The sequence below is a fragment of the Pangasianodon hypophthalmus genome, chromosome 22 (genome assembly GCF_027358585.1).
Source record: "Pangasianodon hypophthalmus isolate fPanHyp1 chromosome 22, fPanHyp1.pri, whole genome shotgun sequence".
Taxonomy (NCBI): Eukaryota; Metazoa; Chordata; class Actinopteri; order Siluriformes; family Pangasiidae; genus Pangasianodon; species Pangasianodon hypophthalmus.
Genome location: NC_069731.1, coordinates 8,849,248 through 8,873,758, shown reverse-complemented (window position 1 = coordinate 8,873,758; position 24,511 = coordinate 8,849,248). Strand labels below are relative to the sequence as shown.

At 41.9% G+C, this 24,511-nt stretch overlaps 1 protein-coding gene across 1 annotated transcript in view; it reads left to right on the top strand.

Moving 5' to 3' along the window:
• Nucleotides 1-6,105: 6,105 nt before the first annotated feature.
• rpgrip1 (RPGR interacting protein 1) overlaps nucleotides 6,106-24,511 on the top strand; it is a gene marked incomplete at its 5' end in the record, with an annotated part of 53,248 nt that continues 34,842 nt past the window's right edge. The window contains 7 exons of the mRNA XM_026924820.3: nucleotides 6,106-6,184; nucleotides 10,850-10,967; nucleotides 12,233-12,438; nucleotides 19,167-19,272; nucleotides 21,425-21,562; nucleotides 22,272-22,377; nucleotides 22,601-22,624. Of these exons, the coding sequence (XP_026780621.3) occupies nucleotides 6,106-6,184; nucleotides 10,850-10,967; nucleotides 12,233-12,438; nucleotides 19,167-19,272; nucleotides 21,425-21,562; nucleotides 22,272-22,377; nucleotides 22,601-22,624 (777 nt within the window). The remainder of the gene's footprint in view (nucleotides 6,185-10,849; nucleotides 10,968-12,232; nucleotides 12,439-19,166; nucleotides 19,273-21,424; nucleotides 21,563-22,271; nucleotides 22,378-22,600; nucleotides 22,625-24,511) is intronic.

Below are 24,511 nucleotides of genomic sequence, written 5' to 3'. Positions count from 1 at the left end.
GTATTGTTCAATTTTAGTGAAAGTCACATTATATCACTGCTTTCTATTGGTTCATAGTCTAGATCAAACTGTGGCACCATCACTTTGCATGAAGGTTGGAGGGGTTCCACATTTTTAAATGAAGTTTTGACTAGTTTACACGTTCCCAACCAGTCCCAGCTGAACAGGTGATGGTGCTACATATACAGTTAGGGTTGACCTAGAAAGCAAACTCTACAAAAACTCTGAAACATTGTTCACGGTGCAAATTCAGGGATTTATGCCCCGTGTTTCACATTGTTTCAACCTGACCACTACAAGCAACAAGCAAGTAGATGGAGCATGCATGCTCATAAGAGTGTGTTAGACCCTTCATAATTTTGCCAGTACACTGGAGTCACTCCCAAGTGCCAGACCCAAAATTTCAAGGTGCGTGATCTACTTTGCCACAGTGACCTAGCAAACATTGAGTGCCCATCAGTAACATCAGTGACAGGCAGAACCATGGTGTGTTCAGTCAGAATGGGGCTATTAACAACACTATTTGCATAGTCTGTTGGTTACCCTGCAGTGTCATCCATACCAGTGAGAGTGGCAGGGTTGTAGGCCAATAGTGTGCCAGTGCCCAAAGCTTCCATCAGATCGACTTCTTCTCTGCTGTAGGTGTTCCAAATTAGCCAAACAACCTGAGCCACCGATTAGCCAAATTAGCCAAACCACCTTGTGAATTTGCCAAACACCAGGCACAGGCATGCGTAGCCTGAGTATGTAGGCAGCCAACATCAATATTGCTTGTGATTTTGTGCTCCTGTTTTGTCTGTACTAGAGATTCCTGAAAATGTAGAATTGCAGCTTTCAAGGATGTTTACATGCTGATTTCAAACCTCAGGAGAAAACATGCACTAGACCAACAATGCACATAAACATTCTCATGTCACTACTACTGACATATGCCTTTGTCATATGGCTGACAGACTCTGACCATTCGGCGAAAACTGAAATGATCTTAGGAGTAGCATTCCCAGTTTTTCTGCTGGATTTGCTGCTGCTGACATCCCAGCTAGACATAGACATTCTGTGGCCACTTGCAATTTCCGGACTGCATTCATAATTGAGATGGTTCTGTCTTCTGTCAAGAAGGCTTACATTTCATGCCAATGTAATTCATGTAATTCATTACATGATTGGAAGCCCATCAAAGTTTCACAGTAATGAGTCTCCTTATATGTATATGTACACAAACTCAGGAGCTCTGATAGGATGCAAACTTATATCCAAACTAAATGGATTTTCATGAATGCAATCCAATCCAATCAGCCAATTATGTGGGGGCAGCACAATGCATAAATCCATACTGATACATAGCACCTCAGTTATTGTTCACATTAAAAAATCATAATGTGATCTCAGTGACTTTGGCCATGGCATAATTGTTGGTGTAAGACAGCCTTGTTTGAGTATTTCTGAAACTACTGATCTCCTGGGACTTTCACAGACAACAATATCTAGAGTTTACACAGAATGGTGAGGAAAACAAAAACATCCAGAAAGTGGATCCAGAAGGCTACGGTAAATCAAATAACCACTCTTTACTGTGGCCAGCAGAAAAGCACCTCAGAATGCACACTACATGAACCTTGAAGTGGATGGGCTACAACAGCAGAAGACCACACCTGATTCCAATCTTGTCAGCTAAGAACAAGAATCTGAGGTAATAATGGGCACAAACTCATCCAAACTGGACAGTTGAAGATTGGCAAAATGTCACCTGTTTTTTTTTCCAATCTTCAACTCTATCTGTTTATCAGTATCAGCATTATATGCATTGTGCTGCTGCCACATGGTAGACAGCTTGGATAATTGCATGTATTAGCAGGTGTATGGTTATGCAACTCAGTACAGTTGGGTGACCAGAACTTACGTTTCCAGTATTTATTTTTGGCCATTCTTGAATCAAAATGATAACAAAAGATCAGCTGATTCTTTTCAGGCAAAGATACACTATATGGTGAAAGAATGTCACTACTTTGTCTGGATGTTTTGTTTGAACACAAAGTGCATTGTCCTTAACCATTACGGGACAAAAGCTTCTCTCCCTCTCTCTCCCTCTTTCTCTGTCTCTCTGTTGAGCTACACATGCTACTCCTGAGACACCAGTGATCCTGACCCCTTCTGCTCTCCGGATCTGCCTGATCTATCCTAGCCTATGATGCCCTACTTCTGGTTGGAGTTCTCATCAGTTGAGATCACTCGCTGCTGCTGGGGGTGGCCCCACATGGACAGCCTGAAGATCATTGGGATATCGGGGGATGGTGCCACTTGGAGGCCATGGAGATGGCTTGGGGATCTCATATGGGGAGTTGTCCTGTGATGGCTTGGGACTGCGATTGCTGTGGTGGCTTTGGAGCTATGGTTGCTGTGAGCTGTTTTGCACCCAGGTGTCCATCAGTGGACAGTGGATAGGTTCAACAAACCGGACTTTATGTGAAAACTGTAATGAATTTACTGGTTGCAGAATTGCACTATATGTCCATGTAGTACACAGTTATAGAAGGGATTTATTTATAATTGCACTATCTGTTATCACCCAGATGATGATGGGTTCCCTTTTGAGTCTGGTTCCTCTATGAGGTTTCTTCCTCATATCATCTCAGTGAGTTTTTCATTGCCAACATCGCCTCTGGCTTGCTCATTAGTAATAAATTCATATATTTACAATTTATTTTGATTTAATTTAATTTAATTTGAATGTATATGTTTCTGTAAAGCTGCTTTGTGACAACGTCCGGTGTTAAAAGCACTATACAAATAAAATTAAATTGAATTGAAATTGTAAGCATGTGTGTGTGTTTTATATATATATATATACACTGTATATATATATATATATATATATATATATATATATATATATAGATAGATAGATAGATAGATAGATAAAGCTGAATCTAATCTTATGTGTGTGGGTGTGTGTGTGTATGTGTGTGTGTGTTCCAAAAGTCTCCACACATAGGAAAATTTAACACTTTTTAGCAAAAGTTTTCAGACTTAGTTTATATATGTATTGGAATCATTCTCATGGCTGGATCGGGAAGCTGTCACAAGGTTGCGATGGACTTTAACAGGAAACATGTTAAGCACATCACACGCGACACTGTTGCCAAACTTATTATCAAAAACTGGAAGTGTTGTGGACCAACTGAGAAGTGGACGTCCATGAACATCCACTGACGAAGGCACAACCGACATGGTACTGGCATACTTTGTCCCCTATATATTTTTTTTTTTCTAGAAATTGTTTCCCATACTATTTTTTAACAAATATTATTAATATTAAATATCACAGAAATTAATATTAGTAACTGTAGTAACTGACAGTGGGATTTGTTTCATTTTCATTTTGACTAAACAGCCAAGTGTAGGTAGCATACATCCACACATAGGGGGCACCCTTTCATCACTATACTCTTACAGTGACCTGAAGGATGCAGCCTGTTACATCACACAGGTTAAAGCCCTCAAAAGGACATACAAGAGATTGTCTTGCTTTCTCTCTGGTCTGACTCTAAGATGGATGTGCCACAAAATAGAAAACTCCACCAGTCCCTCATTCTCACATACACGCACACACACACTCCTTTTGGTTTTAAAATCCCATTTTATTGAAGATTTCATTACTTTTATATTGCAAGAAGCTAATTATTCTGAACTAAGCCTTCAGAAAGTCATTTGCTATTTTAATTCGTAATTAAATTTCTAAACTAAACATGTTCAATGAGAAAATATTTTATGAGACCTATTACTTAATGAGACTGATTATTTTACGATACAGATTAATTAAATTATCAGTGAAGCACCTTGCTATATTGCTGGTATGTATGTTGTATTTCTAGTGCTTTTTGTATAAACAGACCCATTTCCTCTACACCAGAAAGAGTAAATGAAATAAAAACAAACTAAATAACCCAGGTCTGTAACATTCAGTCCCTTTTAAGTGAATGTCTCTAGCGTTCTAGTGAGTCTCTGGTCCACTGAAAATTTACTTAATTGCACATCACTGGTTTGTTCATTCAAATGGTTCATTCGTTTAGAGCCTCTGAAATACAGCTAATTACTTCCATATTTTTATCAGCTCTGTTAAAGTACTCAGGTCATTCTGATGAAATACATACACAGATCAGCCATAACATTAAAACCACTGACAAGTGAAGTGAATAACATTGATTATCTCATCACAGTGACACCTGTCAAGGGGTGGGATTAGGCAGCAAGTGAACAGTCGGTTCTCAAAGTTGTTGTGTTGGAAGCATTAATAAAAACACAACCTTGCTGACATACAGTATATTCACATATAAGCACAGTATAAGTACACACACACACACACACACACACACACACTGCACTTTCCTTATGAAGCACTCTTTATAATCTGATTAGCTCTGTAAACCTTTTCTTCTTTTCTTCACAGACATGCAGGCAAATAGCAGTCACAATCAAATCAGTCTGTGTGAGAATTACAGCCATTAAAAGCACAATTCCAACATTATTCATAGCCTGGTTACATTGGTTAGAGGGGGGCTGACAAACTCATTTTAGGTCATGGGCCACTTAAACCAGTGTCAAGTGGGCTGGACCAAAATCAATTTAGTAGACCAATAACAATTCCACTTAACTCCTCTTAAATGTGTTAATTTATCTGTATAAGTTGTAATTGCACAATTGTGAATTTCCCTCTGGAATTAATAAAGTTGATCTAATAAAATAATTAATAAATAAGTAATAAAATTGATCTATCTATCAATCTATTAGTATTTACCCCATTTACTGTGAAACTCTTAAATTAGTTATTTTGGAAAGAGACATGATTACAGTGTAAGATTTTTTTAGCTTGATAATGAAGAATTATATAACATTAGCACATTTTATCAGTAGCTGAGTTTATGGGTCTGAGTTTATTGGTTTATTTTGCCTAGTGGAGTAAAAAGGTCTAGTGCTTTTTTTTAATCTTTCAATTAAATTATGGTTCACAAGACAAAGTTAATTTAAAACATGGATTCTATATGGATTCCTGGTGGGCCTGGATTAGAATCTTATCAGGCTGGTCTTGGCCCATGGCCATATGCTTGACACCCCTGGGTAGAGAGACAGAGGGAGGAGGCACAAGCAGATAGAGATTACTAAACAGATTAGCTTGGAGCCATGGAACAGAGCCTTTCATGTGACAACAGTAAACACCCTGCATTAAACTGAGACAAGAGCAGAATAATGCAATGAGGTGAGAGTTGAAGAAAGAGAGTGGAAAATAAATGGATGGAATTTCAGAAAAGACAACCTTAGGACAAAAGAATTAGCATTGACTGTGATGACTTAAAAGAGTGATTGAGAGATAGGCAGTGGGATGAGAGAAAAAGACTACTTTACTGTTCTGATCATTATGATCATCATTACCATCACCACCATCATCACTTCTTGGCCATGGGAGTATTTTCAGCTGCATTAAATGTAAGTATAAAATTGAATAGTCCTCTGTGTACTTCTTTCTCTCAACAGCCATCTTTCATTTAATCCATTCTCCTGTCTTGCTTTGACATTACTAGACATATTTCATTCAATTTAACATGGTCTTGTTAGAGAAGTATCCAAAAAAAATTTTAGAATTGCTTAAAATAATGAATGATTTCTTAATAATGACTCATTTTCTAAAATGGGTAAGGAAGTAAGGGAAAGATGAATTAGAAGTGTGCTGCGAGATCAATGCCTCAAGTTTACATAAACAGAATAAAAAGGGAATATCTGGAGACTTTACTGTGCAAGTCGAATAATTTTCAGGATCTAGTGCAAAGATTGGTGCTTTTGCTCTAAAGGAAATTGTCTGAAAGCTCTAAATGCTAAACTGGCTGAGACTAGTTGAACTAGTGCTAACTATTATCAGTAGAACTTTTGTGTCTGTGTGTTCCAGATGCTACAGAAGCCAAATAAACAAAATGTCACTGAGTATGGATGGCAGGTAGGGATATTCCAGTGAGAGATCTGAGATCTGAAAGGAGGATCCATGCCTGTCATTCAAGGTGTTTGTGTGTTAGATATTAATATAATCATGTTCATGTTTAGACTATTAAATAACTGTGTAATTTTAATTTTATCCACCATTCAGAACAAGATGTGCGGTCCTCAAGAAGAAGACCACAGGTCCTGAAAAGTCAAGGTAAGACCCATGGATTAGGTTAAATCTGGGTTAATTACTTTCTGTATATCTACATAAGCAATAAAATATCTAATATCTATCTAATAAATACCTAATAAAATATCTATCTTGATTATAGTGCTTTCTTTACCCTTTTAAAGAGACAGAGTTCAAGTTTAATAAAGTTACTTTGACCTTTAATCAATGTCTGCCTTAGGTTTCCCTATCTTTTAATAACTTTAATAACCTAATGAGCTAAGGTGCCCTAATATACTCTATTTAGGAAGTGTACAAATTAACTAAACCATTACATACACAGTAGTTAACACCGTTCCCTGATACCTTATCACAATACATAAGCTCACGTTAACTAGTTAATCAAACTTTTCACTTATGGCCAAATAAACAAAACAATCACACTGTGGAATCAGAGGTGTGGTCAAGCATTGGTTTGTGACTGGAGGGTGGAGCTGAAGAAGGAGAGTGGTAAGGGTGGCACACCTGAGAGGAATTTTACTAAGGGTTCTATGTTGCAGTGAGCTGCACAGAGCTGTGTGTGTGTGCGGGTGTGTAGGTGAATTAAAACCGCTGAAAGTGGAAGTAAAAATTGGAGAATAAAGCACCTTTTGAATGGTGTCAAGCCTGCCTCCCATCTCCTCATTCCCTACCTGAACTGGGAAGTGTTACACTGGTGCTGAAACCTGGGAGAGTGAGTTGGATTTGCCGCCATGGAGTCCTCGCCTTTAGCTGAGATCGTCAAGTCCCTCGCCATCATCGATCCCGACTGGCATGATGCGGTCCAGCTGACTGAAGACCACTTGGCGGCGTATGCGGGGGGAGGCGAGCCCTTCCCTCCTCCTTTTCTCTCTCTCTCTCGCTCTCGTACCTATTCCCTTTCCCCTTGCCCCCACTCTTTCCCTGTCACTGCACCACGGAAATGGGGGCCAACTCCCCCAAAACCCATTCCCCGATCCCGTGTTTTTCTGCCCCTTTCCCCTCCACCTGTGTCTGTCTCTTCTTCTGCTCAGATTGGTGACTCTTGAGCCACAGGTGTGAGAGTAAGGCCTGGGCCAGGCTGCGGGGAACCCGAGCATTTCCAGGACCAATGCCATTTGATGAAGGTGGGGGCGTTGGTCTGGATCCCCGATGCACCACAGCCCGCCCCTGATTGAGCTGGGATGTACTGCATACAGTTGAGTGTCCAGGGGGGGTACATACCAAGCCTTGGTGGATTCAGGCTGTAACCAGACCTCAATTCATCAATGGTGAGTGATTGGGGAATGCACATGTGGTGAAGGTCATGTGTGTGCATGGAGATGTTCACGAATATCCACTGGTGCCTGTCATCATCAAATTCCAGGGACAAAAACATATAGTGGTTAGTCCTCGCCTCACCCATCCACTGATCCTGGGAACCAATTGGCTGGGTTTTAATACATTAGTGAAAGAAATGTTTGTGGATGGGTCCTGCAGTAATGAGAGATGGTGTGGAATGTGTGCAGCATTGGCAGGGGTGGCGGTGCCAGGCCCGTCGAAGTCAGCTCCACGTCAGGGGGACACAGAGAATGGGGAGGGTCCCCCTTCCACCCCTCTCCTCTTGGCAGGGATTCTCCTCTGGGATTTCCCCTTGGAGCAGTCGCATGATGAGACCCTTAGGCACGCCCTCGACCAAGTGAGAGTAATTGATGGTTAGCAAATTCAGCCTAATATTGGGCTCTCCCGCCCTTATTTTTTTATTATTAAGGACAGGTTATATCGAATGACACAGGACACTTGCACCTGAGAGGAAACAACCCAATTGTTGGTCCCAAAGAGCCGTCGGGAAATGTTATTCCAGGCAGCTCATTATAATCCCATGGCTGGGCATTTAGGGCAGGACAAAACACTAAACCATCTCACGGCCCGTTTTTACTAGCGGGCATTCGCGGCGATGTTCGCAGGTGGTGCGCAGCATGTCACGAATGTCAGCTGGTGAATCCGCCAGGCACCCCAAAAGTGCCATTGCGCCTTCTTCCCTTACCCGAGGTCCCCTTCAAAAGAATTGGTATGGACCTCGTCAGGCCATTAGATCATACTGCATGAGGGCACCGCTTTGTGTTAGTGCTAGTGGACTATGCAACGCGATACCCAGAAGCAGTCTCTCTCCGCTGCATCGCCTCACGTAATGTTGCAGAAGCACTCTTCTGTGTTATCACCCGATAACACATCGTCATTGTGAAGAACACTATGCGAGCTTTACAAATCACTGGGGATTAAACCTGTTCGCACCAGTGTGTATCATTCACAGACAGATGGGCTGGTCGAACGGTTTAATCAAACACTAAAAAACATGATCCGGAAGTTCATTCACAATGATGGGAACTGGGAAAAGTGGCTAGAGCCCCTGTTACTTGCAGTTTGAGAGGTCCCACAAGCCTCCACGAGGTTTTCCCTGTTAGAATTATTGTACGGACACAATCCTCGTGGCAAGCTCAATGGACCTTCTAATAGTAAAAACAAAATTCAATACATTCTTGACCTGAGAGAAAACTCCACACTTAAGCTACATAACCCAGGAGTATTTGCTAAATGTGCAAGAACGTCAATCCTGGCTGTATACCAGGGGCACTTGGCTACGGTAGTTCGTACTGGGAGATAAAGTGCTCATTTTGTTGGCCACGTCGAGCTCTAAATTACTCGCCAAGTGGCAAGGACCATTTGAGGTCACACGGCAAGTTGGGCATATTGACTATGAGGTAAGGCAAACGGATAGGGGTCTACCCGAACACAAAAAAAAGTGGTTCCGGATGACCTCAAGGCTATGCTTGACATGGGGGTAATCGAGGAGTCCCACAGTGACTGGAGCAGCCCAGTGGTTTTGGTCAATGAGGTGTCCAAATTTGACGCATACCCAATGCCTCGCATTGATGAACTTGATCAGTTAGGTGTGGCTCACTTTTATTCGACGCTGGATTTGACAAAGGGATATTGGTAGAACCCCTTGGCCCCAATATCTCACGAAAAAACTGCCTTTTCCACTCCGTTTGGGTTACTCTAATTCGTGACCCTTCCTTTTGGGTTGTTCAGGGCCCTCGCAACAATTCAGCATCTCATGGACAGAATTCTCCGTCCACATGCTGCTTATGACTCTGTCTATTTAGATGGCATTATTATTTACAGTAATGACTGGCAGCAGCATATGCAGCACCTGAGGGTCGCTCTGAGATCAGGGCGGGGGCCAGTGTGGGGGTAGTTGGCAGCAGGCCAGATGGCCTGAGTCGGGCAGTGGGGGTATGTGGAAGGCGTGGTCGAACGCCGGTTTGTGAATGGAGGGCGGAGCCGGAGAATGTGAGTGGTAAAGGTGGCACATCTGAGAGGAATTTTACTAATGAGGGTTCTGTGTTGCAGTGAGCTGTGTTGCGGACAAAGAGTTGAGAGACAAGTGCCTCGAGAGAGAGCCAAGCTGCACAGAGCCGTGTGTGCGTGAGTGTAGGTGAATTAAAACCGCTGAAAGAGGAAGTAAGAATTGGAGAATAAAGCACCTTTTGAGCGGTGTCAAGCCTGCATCCCGTCTCCTCATTCCCTACCCGAACTGGGAAGTGTTACACACACAAAGGTGAAGATTCGCAAAAAGGAGATGTATTAATAGTCAAATAAAATAAACAAACAAAATTAAATGCAATTTAGAAAGGTGTGTTTTAGTTCACAAAATCACTTGATATAATAAACAATACAGTACCAATAACTTGAAAATTAAACTCTTTAAATATCAGGCAAAATCAGTGTTCTCATACCCATTGCAACCATAAATTAAAATCCACTCCACTCAAAAAGGGAATTAAACAGAAAAATATACCTCCAGTGATTCAACACATTCAACAGCAGTAACCTTCGAAGATGAGAGTGACAACATCCAGGACTGGGGAGCGATGATATATTCTGCCATGTCAATCCGGACAAACCGTGTATCCTCCGAGAGAAGAAAATGCTGACTCCCAATGGCAATGACAATGTGAATCCCTCGCTGCGGGAGGAACTCTGAACATCACCTGGTAACTCAGATCGTTATCCGGTATCCTCAATTGTTCAAGAAAAAGGATTTTAAGTCTCTGCTACAAACCCTGCATTAATCATTCACTGATTTAGTTAACGCAGATAGAATATTTTAGCAAAGATACCTAAGCTGAGTTATTCACACAAACTCTTAAATCCACGATAAATTCTAGAAACTTCAGGTTCAAAGTCCCTTTTTCCCTTGACATTCACAGTATCAATTAGTCATTTTGCTTTTGCTCTGAAAACCACTAATGTAGATACATAAATCAACATCTCACCTTCACGTCCGCCATGCTTTTCTCCACTTCTTCTCTTCCTCTCTCTTCTGCTAGCTCCTCCCTCTCACCTCTTCCCTGGACTGCTGATTGGCCACACAAGAGGTAGAAATAATAACAATATAAAAAACTAAATAAAACACTCTTACCCTTAATAAGTGAACATTTTAACATATAATACATATTATAACGCATAAACAAAAGAAAAATACAATAAAGAAAATAAAAAATTCTTTCCACTGGGTTGAAATACATACTGTATTTGAGATTGAGACTATACTATAATTGAGATTGAGAAGCATTTAGTATTATTAGAAGATTTAATAAATGAGATATTTTTCATCTTCTTTTACTTTGCACCTCTTTCACATCTCAGATCTTCAGTGTGTATCCAAGTTAACATGGAAGCAGCTTGAGGACCAATATCTCTGTCTACAGGAGGAGATCACACTCCTCAAACAACATGTTCAAATACTAGAATGGAAGTTACACAGGTGAAATATGTACACTCATTAAACAATAATGTCACATACACCGATCAGCCATAACATTTTGACCACCTGCCTAATATTGTGTTGGTCCCCCTTTTGCTGCCAAAACAGCCCTGACCCGTTAACAGCAGATCCTTTAAGTCCTGTAAGTTGCGAGGTGGGGCCTCCATGGATCGGACCCCACAGATGTTCGATTGGATTGAGATCTGGGGAATTTGGAGGCCAAGTCAACACCTTGAACTCTTTGTCATGTTCCTCAAACCATTCCTGAACAATTTTTACAGCGTGGCAGGGCTCATTATCCTGCTGAAAGAGGTCACTTCCATTAGGGAATACCGTTGCCATGAAGGGGTGTACCTGGTCTGCAACAATGTTTAGGTAGGTGATACGTGTCAAAATAGCATCCACATGAATGCCAGGACCCAAAGTTTCCCAGCAGAACATTGCCCAGAGCATCACACTGCCTCCACCAGCTTGCCTTCTTCCCGTAGTGCATCCTGGTGCCATCTCTTCCCCAGGTAAACGATGCACATGCACCCGGCCTTCCACATGATGTAAAAGAAAATGTGATTTATTAGACCAGGCCACCTTCTTCCATTGCTTCATGGTCCAGTTCTGATGCTCACCTGCCCATTGTAGTCACCTTTGGCAGTGGACAGGGGTTAGCATGGGCTCTCTGACAGGTCTGTGGCTACGCAGCCCCATGCGCAGCAAGCTGCGATGCACTGTGTGTTCTGACACCTTTCTATCATAGCCATCTTTAACTTTTCAGCAATTTGTGCTGCAATAGCTCTTCTGTGGGATCAGACCAAACGGACTAGCCTTCACTCCCCCGTGAATCAGTGAGTCTTGGGCGCCAATGACCCTGTCGCTAGTTCACCGGTTGTCCTCCTTGGACCACTTTTGGTAGGTACTAACCACTGCATACCGGGAATACCCCCACAAGACCTGCCGTTTTAAAGATGCTCTGACCCAGTCATCTAGCCATCACAATTTGGCTGTTGTCAAAGTCTCTCTAATCCTTACGCTTGCCCATTTTTCCTGCTTCCAACACATCAACTTCGAAAACCGACTGGTCACTTGCTGCCTAATATATCTCAATCCCTGACAGGTGCTATTGTAATGAAATAATCAATATTATTCACTTCACCTGTCAGTGGTCATAATGTTATGGCTGATCGGTGTATGTACACACACACGCACACACTTTTCAAGCCATACATGCACTGTAGAGCCAAGCAGTTATTCTCTGTGTCTTTCTCTGAAAGGTTCTCCACTAAATTGTCAAAGCTGAGGAACGGACATTCTGGTTTGGCTGGGGGGCAAAATGTTGAAGCTAAAGACACTATTGAAGAGCTGAAGGATCGTGTAGCTACTCTGGAGAGCCAGAAGGAGGTGTTGCAGAGAAAACTTATCATGGCCAGACAGCAGATCCTGGCTCTGGGCAGACATACTCACCAAAGTCCACGCATGGGTAAGAAGTGATGGCAGGGCTTCCATCTGTCCATCTATCCATCCATATTCTGTACTTCTTATCCTACACAGGGTCGAGGGGAGCCTGGAGCCTATCCCCTGGGACTCGGGGCACAAGGTGGGGGGCACTCTGGATGGGGTGCCAACTCATCGCAGGGCACAATCTCACACACACACACCCACACACACCCATTAACACACTACAGACAATTTAGAGATGCCAATCAGCCTACAAGTCTTTGGACTGGGGGAGGAAACCAGAATACCAGGAGGAAAAAGGCAGGGTTTCGTTATTTAAAAAAAAAAAAAAAAAACTCTTTCCTAAGTTTTACACTTGTCATTATCTGTATTTTCCAATATTCAAAAGGTTTTGACTTCTGCATTCTTAGTCCTAATAAAGTCCTGGGGTGGATTTCCAGATAATGATAAATAACAAACAACTTAAAGAAGGAAGTACAAGCCTGTTTTGCGAATGATTCCCGAAAGCCTTTATTATCAGAGATTTAATGATCGAGTTGTAAGTAGTTCTTTGTAGTCTCTGTCCAGCCCTAGTCTGGCGAAAAGCCACACGAGTCGATAGTCAAGTCACAGTCCAGAGGTAAATTTAATAGATAAATCAGCAACTTAAACAGCATAAACAGACGCAGACGTTGATTGAAATGAGTGCAATCAACAATTTACAACAGAAATTATGTTTGTCTGGAACAGCTACACTCTCTTCCAGATGGGAATATGTTGACACTGACTAGTATTAAACTAACTTGACTAATTCATGCCTGGTATGGTAGTGTAGAGGAGAACATTGCTGTCATATAACTTCAGGGTCTTGGGTTCTATCCTGAGCTGGGGTGGCTTTGAATATGCATGATCAAATCATGTTGCCTGTACAAAACAAACTGTGTTAATGCAAATCAATTCATTCACATGGAAGCAATTTACACATTTGAATCAAGTAAATTCACTGACCTTTTTTCAGTGTACAAAACAACAACCAAAGGAAGTACAAAAGATACACCAAAAAAGTTACTTGAATTTACTTGAATCAATTGTGTACATCGGTTCCACACAAATTAAAAATTTTACTTCAACATAAGTTCATCTCTTACACTGAATGAATTGATTAATATGAACACAGTTTTAAAATTCAACTTACATCAGTCTATTTTTGTACAGCTAATATGTTACCTGAGTAATAGTTACCTGAGCAGAGGCTCAAACCTAAGATATTGGTGTTGCGAAGTGGCCACGCTACCCACTGCACCACCAAGCCACAAACAACTATTTGTGAGTGATTATAGATCACACTCATTCTGTGTAACTGAAAAGATTTTTGTATAGGTAGCATATGTACAGAAAAATGCAGTGGGCCTAGAACAGAGCCTTGTGGAACACCAAACTTTACTTTATTATGCATAGAGGAGTCACCATTTACCATCTACAAACTGATATTGATCAGTCAAATAAGACCTGAGCAAGGAGAGGGCCGTTCCCTTAATTCCAACATTTCCTAGTCTAGCTAGAAGAATATTATGATTTATGGCGTCAAAAGCTGCACTAAGATCAAGAAACACAAGGAAGGAGACAACCCTGATCAGAGGCCAGTAGTAGATTGTTTACCGCTTTTACCAGCACTTTTTCAGTACTCTGGTGACATAAACCCTGGCTGTGATAGATTTCATGAATGTTATGCCTATGCAAGTATCAGCCTAACTGCTCTGCTACAACCTTTTCTAGGATCTTGGATATAAAGGGGAGGTTTGATATTGGCCTATAGCTGGACAGATGACAGGGCTGAGGTCAGGTTTTTTAATCAGGGGTGTGATAATTGCTAGTTTAAAAGATTTAGTTGCATAGCCAGTGGTAAGGGTAGAATTGATTATTTTTGGTCTCTTGAAGGGGAGTTATTTACATTTATGGCATTTGGCAGACACCCTTATCCAGAGCAAATTACATTTGTCTCATTTATACAACTGAACAGTTGGGGGTACAGGCCTTGTCACCTTGGTGCTGGGATTTTAATCACTTAGCTACCACTTAACCACTGAAGCTATCACTGTCCATTGCTGTAATTGCTGATCTGATGTAGTTATATCGTCATCTACAGGGTTGGTTATCAACTTGTCTGGCTTTAAATTACAGCATTTGGCGGACACCCTTACCCAGGGCAACTTACAGTTATCTCATTTACATAACTGAGCAGCTGAGGTTGCTAGGCCGCTAGGCGGTGCTGGGATTTGAACACACGAACTTCCAATCAAAATTCCAATGTCTTAACCCAATGTTTTATGCTTCAATGGTAGTCTTGTTCCTATAAATTTTGCTACAGTATTAACTAAGAATCTAGAATTATTTTTGTCATCTTCTATTAGGGTAGACAAGTATGCTGATGTAGCAGCACTAAGATCCTTTCTATAGCTCTCTTTCCATGCAATTTGGAATATTAACAATCTAGTTTGACACCCCTTAAATGATCCATACATCATTTGGTTTAATTGACATTTCCGTTAAATACCGTACATTAAACTCCTGATCAGTTATGGTTTAATTTACAGTAAGCACTTTAGATGCAAGAGATCTAATATTTAATAGTCCTAGCTTCAGATCAAAGGTGCTGGCCATACATTTACTATTTCTGAGTGTTTCTGAGTGTTCTACATTTTTCTTTAGCTCAGAGAACAGACAATGTATCAATATGGTGAAATCTGAGTGATGATTCAAGGCGTCCAAACTCACTCTTCTGACCCCACCCCCATTTCTCAAACCAGCGCTCAACCATACCCCAGCCTCCACATATTTCCAACCCCCGATTCAGACCTGACACTCCCTGCCAACAGAGGAAATCCACCACGGTCATCTGTGCCTCCAACCTGTAGACCACCTCAAACTTAAATGGCTGAAGTGCCAGATACCAACAAGTAATCTGCACGTTGACATTCTTTATGTGGTGAAGCCACTGGAGTGGAGCATGATCTGACAGAGGGTGAAGGCCCATCCCAACAGATAGTATCAGGTGAGGTATAGATAGTATAGGGTGAGGACCACCCACTTGATGGCCAGTCCCTCTTTCTAGATCATGCTGTACTTGCTCTCCCACACCCAGAGGTTGTCACTGATGTACAGCATGGGGCACTCCTCCCCCCACCACTTGGGACAACATGGCCCCCAGCCCCCTGTCTGATGTGTCAGTCTGCAAAACAAAGGGGAGAGAGAGAACTGAGGAGAATGTAAGAGTGGTCCACCACAAAGTACAGCTTTTTCCTGAATAAAAGCCCATTGGCACAGCTCCGCCCACTGAACCAGATCTGGTGCTACCTTTTTAGTGAGATCAGACAGAGGCCTGGTGACATCCAAATAATTACGCACAAAATTATGATAATAACGATACTGTCTCACCTCTTTTTATTATTGGTCTTGGGCAGGCCACAGTTGCTGCAGTCTTATCAATTTGGGAACACACCTGCCCATGACCTAAGTGGAAGCCCAGATATTGTACTTCCACCCGTTCAATTGCACACTTCATGCTTGTCTTAAGGATCTCACTACAATGCTCATATGCTGAACGTAGGTGGTGTGTGGATGGCGGATTCTGTCCATGAGTCGTTGGAACATGGCTGGGGCTCCAAATAACCTGAAAGGAAGGGTGACAAATTGGTAAAAAACAAATTGAGTGGAAAAGGCAGCTTTCTGGAGGAGTCAAGGGGTTCTGCCAGTATCTCTTTATCAAATCCAGTGTTGAATAAATACCTAACGAGCAGTTCTCAATGCATGGCATCGGATACACATCAAATTTACACACCACATTGTCTTTTCTAAGGTCTGCACAGAACCGGACCTGAACCATCTGCCTTGGGACCCAAGGCAACAGGGCTGGATCAGTCACTGTGGGACTCCTTGATTACACCCATATACTACCCCTGGGGGCATCTCAATGTGGGGATAGTATATGGGTGTAATCAAGGAGTGTGACTGGGCAAAAACACATTGGAAAATTCTGCTTGCAACTTGACAACCTCTGTAATTTGGGACGGTCAGAGGTGGTCTCTACAGGGAACTGGGATGGATTGAGCCACAAGTTTTAGATTCATCTCCGATCCCAGCTCATTCCCCTCTGGAACTACCATCACCACAGTGGCCACCTCTCTCCATGGTTTAAGGAGATTGAGGTAGTATATCTGCCATGGCCCACCTCTGTCTGTTCACCTTACTTCACAGTCAACGTCCCAAACTCGCCATGTGACCTCAAAAACCACTTGGCATTTTGTGGTTAACTTGGAGCTTGATGTGGGTAATAATGTGAGCACTTGATTTCCTGATGAAAATCCCATAGCCGAGCACCCCATTATACAGCCAGGATTGATGGTCTTGCACCTGTAGCAAATTTTCCTGCGTTAATTGACACAATATGTGAAGTTCTCTCTGACAACCTCCAAGATGCCATGGGGCTTTCACCCATATAGCAGTTCAAATGGGGAACTCCATGGAGGATTACAGGACCTCTTGTACTGCAAATAATAAGAGTTTGATCCACTTACCCCCAATTCCAAGCATCATCGTGCACAAACTTGAAAAAAAAAAATTTTAAGTGTCTGCTTAAAACAATTACAAAACGACCCTCGTGCACGCTGTTCTAATGGCCTGATGAAGTCCAATTCTTTTAAAGGGGACCTTGTTCAATGGAAGGGGGCGCAATGGCACTTTTCGGGTGGGAAGATTCACCAGTTGACATGCCGCACACCAACTGCATACAGCGCAACAAATTCCAATAGTATTATGATGAGCCATATGGGAAAACATTTCCCTGTGGATCTTTGGGACTACCAGTTGGGTTTTTTGTTTGACACTTTGTTTGAGTGTCCTGTGTTAGTCGGTATAGCCTATACTTAATAATTGAAATGTAGGGGTAAGACAGTGCAACGTTTGGCTCCACAGGCTGACCATCAATTACTTTCACTTGGTCGAAGGCATGCCTCAGGGTGACGTCTCATGACTGTTCCAAGGGGAAATCCCAGAGGGGAATGCCTGTGAAGGGTGGATGGGTGTTGACATGGAGCTGCCGATGATGGCCCCAGCACCTCCTCCCCAGCCGGTGCTGCACATTTCCCACACTGTGCTTCGCTACTGCAGGACCCTTCCACAAACATTCCCTTTACCAATATCCAGAAACTTAGCCAATTCATCCCCAGAAGCAGCGGATGGGTGAGGCAAGAACTAACTGCTGCCTCCAAGGTCTGCTTTTGATTCTGGAAATAAATAGTGAAACCGGTGGATATTCTTGAATGTCGCCAGTGGATATTCTTGAATGTCACCTTATCTTCACCCTTCATGCTCCTTCCAATGTTACACCTTCATGCCTTCATGCCTTGGTGGATTGAGGTTTGTTTATAGGCCGAATCCACCAATGTGTTATAAGTAATCCCTTGTATACTTACAGGTATTCGGTACGTCAATGTTCAATTGGGGGGAAGGCCATGGTGCATCAGGGAGCTGGACCAGGGTTCCAATGCCAATGACAAAACACCAATCCTGAAAATGCCCAGGCTCCCCACAGCCCAACATGCCACCCCGGGCCTTACCCTTGCACCCGCTGCTACCTGAGCATCCACCTGTGGAGAGAGGGAAAGAGTGTGAATGTAGGAGAATGAAGGGGAAGTAGAGATCGGGGAGGGCACAGGCCGGACAGGAACCTGGGACCAAGGAGAGGGTTTAGGAGGATAAGTTGGGTCTGGGAGGTGGGAGCAAGGAGACAACCAGGATTGGGGAATTGGTTTTGGGGAAAGGGACCCCATTTGTGAGGAGCAGGGGTGGGGAGTAAACGAAGGGGGAGGAGCGAGAGAGAGAGAGAGAGAGACAGAGAGAAATACGCCTCCAAATGGTCCTCAGCCAGGTTTACTTCCTCCTCCAGCGATATTGGCCAGTGGCACTGGACCCATTCTGGCAGTCTGGCGATGCACTGCTCCAGCACCATGAGGTCCACCACTTCTTTGGCACCATGCCCTGCCACCAGCAACCACCTTAGAAAGGGTGTGTTGCTGTTGGGCAAAGTCAAACAAGCTGCCAAGCTCACTGCATGTCAGTGAGCAGAAGTGTTGACTATGTTGCTCGGGGGGAGCAGCTGACTCATTGCAAGATCGCTCTCTTCAGGTCCAGGGTCTCCAGGAGGATTGCAACCAGAAGCTGTTCGCCTGCAAGGTGAGCTTCCCCCGAAAGTAGGATGATCTTATATGAAGATGGGTAGCAGACTGGCTGCCCACTGGGACTCTGGCCAGCCCCACGCTGCCCCAGCACACTCAGAGAGCTTGATGAATGCTTCTGGGTCATCCTGTGGTCCCATCTTTGATAGCTAGATGTGGGGCGAGACTACTGCTTCCTCTCCCATGGTTGCTGCTGGAGTACCTCTCCCATGGTTGCCCCCGTTGGAGAGCCTTGAAGTGCTGCTTTTTTCTGTGCGCAGCTCAACGAGGGTCTGATATTGAGTCTGGTGGTTACCGGGTTTGATGATTTAGGTGAAGGACAAGGGCTTTCGCTGCATGGCTTCCATCTACCTCTCTCTCTCTCTCTGTCTCTCTCATCTCCCCCGCCACAATACAGCACTTTTAGGTTTCGGAATGCCACTTTACATCATCCAAAAACCCCAATAATTCATTCATCTTCAGTAACCGCTTTATCCAGGTAAGCGTTGCAGTAAACTGATTTCACCAGTTTATCTGCATCAACTGTCTTGTGTTTTAGGACGGGGTGTACAACCAGAGGGAGAAGTCACACAGACATCTCAAACAGTCCCAGCTCACTATGCACTCAGCTCCATGGATGATTACAAAGGACAGACTGAAAGATTGTAAGTTTATGTGTTTCATTTCTTCGATTAATGGATGAGTACAGATGATGCATATTTAAATCTGAGTAATTGTATTAATGTATTTAATTATGAAGAGACTACTACTTACTTCATCCAAAATGTACATTTAAAATAAACATGTGGACCAGTTCTTGTGCCAAAGCCAGCATCTGTACATAATTATGGTCATTATTCATTCAAATTTTATCATGTAATCATTTAAATGTAATCATTTTTTCACAGCAGTGATACTGTATGAGTGAACTTCACTTTCAAATTATATAGGGCTATATTCAGAGTTGTCAATCTAAGTCCAAAAGTGACATTAATGTTTACATAAAGAAAGCTATGCATGTATAGAATCTAGTTATGCACATGCTTAAGCCAGTTTTCTGTGAGCCACTTTAAGATTATGCAAATCAACTGAGTGTAGTTCACACGATGAGGTTGCTAGAGTTTTCTTGAGTAATGGTGTCAGACATGGGTTTTTTCAATAACATTGAGACCACTACCTATAAACTCAAGGAGTTTATAAGATTATATCACATTTAAAAACAACTGAAGTTGAAACCAAAGTCCTGTACAAGTAGTATAAAACAGATGTATACACAAAAACATTTAACAATACAAAATACTGGAAGACAAATGGTAATTTTACAGCCTCAGTCTGAATTAAAAGATAAAGAATAAAAGTGAGTCTTCAAAGAGGATTTGAACGTAGGAGTAGAGGAGGATGATCTTATATGAAAAGGGAGACTATTCCAGAGCCTGGGAGCAGCCACCGAGAAAGCCTGGTCACCTTTGGTTTTGTAACGTGAACGTGGGACTGAAAGGAGTAAGTGACTTGATGATCGAAGAGATCTTGAGGCACGGAGTAAGAAGATCACATATGTACTGTGGAGCAAGCCCATGCAAAGCTTTAAAAACAAATAACAAAATTTTAAACTCAATGCGGAAATTGACTGGCAGCCAGTGAAGAGAGGCAAGCACCGGAGTAATGTCTGCATTTTGCGCCATTTGTAGGCAATCTAGAGCAGTCTTAGGCAACCCCAAATAAAGGGAATTACAGTAGTCCAACTTTGATGTTATAAATGCGTGAATAACAGATCCTGCTTAGATAGCATCTTCTTGATTTTAGCAATAGATCTCAACTGAAAGAAGCTGCTTTTGACAACAGCATTAATCTGCTTATCAAAACACAATGAAGGATCTAGAATAACACCAAGGTTTTTGACACAATCACGCACATTGGAAGACAGCATACCTAACTGATTAACAATACCAGTGGATGAGACTGGTGGACCAAAGATAATTGTTTCGGTTTTATCATTGATTTATCAGTTGTCTTTAAACCTGAAAAAAAAAAACAAGGATCGAAAATGTGGATTGAAGAAGGGAAGAGTTTGTTTATTTTTAAGACAATTTAAGAGACAGTTTAAACATAAAAAATAAAAATATGATATATGAATGAGAAGATGGTGAGCATAGAAACTAACATCTAATTCTGTAAACAGAATAAAAATAAGCAGTTTAAACTCGACAGTACATTCCAGATATAGAAAAGTGCAGTAATCCATGCAAATTATATGATTTGTAGTCGATCAAGTCAAGGTTTACATTAGTTAGTCTTCTTATGCATAAATTTACACACTCTCAGGAGCAGGAGTAGGATACGAACATTTTTTTCCGAATTTACAGGACTTTCATGAATGCCAAATTTCTTGTGTAAGCTCATACTAATGAGTTACGCATAAATCTGCTCATATCCAGCTTGATAAATGAGGCCCAATGTGCACAATTTCAGTATTATATACTTGCTCTGTTGCATGTAAGTCAACTCCAACCTACAGAGTCTAATCTGAAATTAAAACTAATCAAAAACTGTGCTCTAATGCTTTGCCATTACATCTGTGCAAATATCTGATTGTATAATATTACATAAAAGAACAATTCTCATACCTATTAAGTTGTGGAGTAAGTCCAAGAAATGTAACTGACAACAGACACCCTTACATCCTAGAGTTGATACCTGCTATGACATTTCAGAGTGAAGTGTTTGACTTACTTTATCTTTTTTGTCTTTTTTTTTTTTGTCCTCTGGTTTTTATTTTCTTGGTATTTACCATAGCACTGCTCTGCTCTTCATCATTAGTTTTACAGAACCACAGCCAGTGAGGTTAACAGAGCTTGACCTGGCTATTCACTCCCTCAGAGAGACCTTTACACTAAAGGAGAAAGAATTAGAATACCCAATGAAAGAACTGCACAAACAGCAAATTGATGGACTCAGGTAATGAAAAGGCTACTATCTGTGTTAAATTAAAAGTAGTGGAAATGATGAATAAATAATACATAAAGTTAAATATGATATGGTCTAATGTTTGTGGAAACCTGACCATCACACCCATATGTGCCCTCAACACCCCACTCCCTTACTGTTATAGTAACCTTTTCTGGGGAAGGCTTTCCACTAGATTTTGTAGCAAGGCGTGGATATTTACCAATTCAGCATCAGTGAGGTCATGCACTGATATCAGTTGAGGAGGCCTGTGGCACATTCAACATTCCAATTCATCCCAGAGATGTTCAGTGGGGTTGAGGTCAGGGCTTTGTGCCGGCAACTCCAGTTTTTATACTCCAGAGTTGGCAAACCACATCTAAATGGAGCTTGCTTTGTGCATATGGACAGTGTCATTCTGGAAAAGGTTTGGGCCCCTTAGCTCCAGTGAAGGGAAATTATAATGTGACAGCATACAAAGACATTCTATAGGACTCTGTGCTTCCAACTTTGTGGCAAAAGTTTGGGGAAGGTCCACATATGGGAGTGATGATCAGGCGTCCATATACTTTTGGCCATGTAGTGTATGTTACAAATTGGTAAAATGATTTTCTTTTCTGTATGCATAAAATGGAGAAGCATTATGACTGCACATACACACTTGTACATGAAGACACCACATACACACTTGAGTAACTAATTTTCTATCTATTGATTGCAGACTTACCATAAAAGATAATGTAGATGTGATCAGACTGCAGAAACAGCTGTCTAATGAAAGGACTGCTGTTTTGGTCATTAAGGATAAGTTTACAGTTTTAAAACAGGTGAGCTTTTGGATAATGTAATGAGATCAAAAACAGGCTCTGCATCTATTAATCTCTTCATTCTGTTCTGTTGAAAATGTGGTTAGAGAGAAGTGGTTGAGGTATTTAGAGCCTGGCATCTCATAATACAAATTTTATGAATTTATAAATTTTATACCCACTCAAAATAGATAGTAACACAAGTTAACATGAGACCTTTTTTTTTTTATACTGTCCTCATTAGGCTTATGAGACCCAGCTGGAAGAGGTGAGTTTTAAGAAGTTTCTTGTTCTGAATCCCAAGTATTTTATCTGGTTATCTATGTTGTATATGTTATCATCTTACCATTATAATAAGGAAAATACACCGATCAACCATAATATTAAAACCACTGACAGGTGAAGTGAATAACATTGATTATCTCATTATAATGGCACCTGTCAAGGGGTGGGATATATTAGGCAGCAAGTGAACAGTCAGTTCTTGAAGTTGATGTGTTGGAAGCAGGAAAAATGGGCAAGCGTAAAGATCTGAGCTGCAGGTCTTATGGGGTGTTCCCCGTATGCAGTGGTCAGTACCTACCAAAAGTGGTCAAAGGAAGGACAACTAGCGAACCGGCGACAGGGTCATGGGTGCCCAAGGCTCATTGATGCACATGGGGAGCGAAGGCTGGTCTGATCCCTCAGAAGAGCTACTATAGTTATGCTATAGTACTACTAGTATTACTTATTGCTGAAGAAGTTAATGCTGGCTATGACAGAAAGGTGTCTGAACTCACAGTGCATCGCAGCTTGCTACGTACGGAGCTGCATAGCCGCAGACTGGTCAGAGTGCCCATGCTGACCCCTGTCCACTGCCAAAAGTGACTACAATGGGCACATGGGCATCAGAACTGGACCATGGAGCAATGAAAAAAGGTGGCCTGGTCTGTTGAATCACATTTTCTTTTACATTATGTGGATGGCTGGGTGTGTTTGCATCACTTACCTGAAGAAGATATGGCACTGGGATGAACTATGGGAAGAAGACAAGCCAATGTAAGGCAGTGTGATGCTCTGGGCAATGTTCTGCTGGGAAAACATGGGTCCTGGCTTTCATGTGGATGTTACTTTGACATGTATTCCCTAATGACAGTGGCCTCTTTCAGCAGGATAATGAGCCCTGCCACACTGCAAAACTGTTCAGAAATGGTTTGAGGAACCTGACAAAGAGTTCAAGGTGTTGACTAGGCCTCCAAATTCACCAGATCTCAATCAGATCAAGCATCTGTGGGATGTGCTGGACAAAGTAGTCCAATCCATGGTGGCCCCACCTCACAACTTACAGGACTTAAAGGATCTGCTGCTAACATCTTGGTGCCAGATACCACAGAGTTGCCACAGATACAAAAATAATTTACAAAAGGACAATAAACTAAACTAAACTAAACAGCACACCTTCAGAAGTCTGAGCTGCTTGGTGGCACAAAGGAGACCTACACAATATTAGGCAGGTGGTTTTAATGTTATGGATGATTGCTATGTGATTGGCTGATATATATATATTCTTTGGAACAAAAACTGATAAAAGCAGTAAGTGACTTTTAAGCTGTAGTAAGCTTTTGTGTATCACAAAAGAAACAACACTACAGCTCTGTTTATAACACCGTTCATTTGTAAAACACCCAACCGACCACTGTATTTCCATATTTCGATAAAATCTATTCACATCATGTGCCAATATGACAAATCAGGGTTCTTCAAATCTGGCCCTCAAGATCCACTGTTTTGCAGAGTTTATCTCCAACCCTAATCAAACACACCTGAACAAGCTAACCAAGGTCTTCAGGATTACGAGAAAATTACAGGCAGGTAAGTTTGGAAGTTGGAGCTAAACTCTGCAGATTTGAATAACCCTGTGATATATCATTCTTCGCTGTTGCCGATATCAAATGTAGTAACATTTTGGACCTCACTGAGAAGCATAAGCTATTGTATGTCAATCATAAACATAATTAATGTAAAATGGGACCAGACGGGCTAGCTTTTGCTCCCATGCACATCGATGAGCCTTGGACACCCATGACTCTGTCGCTGGTACACCGATTGTCCTTCTTTGGACCACTTTTGGTAGGTACGAACCACTGCATACCGGGAACACCCCAAAAGACCTGCC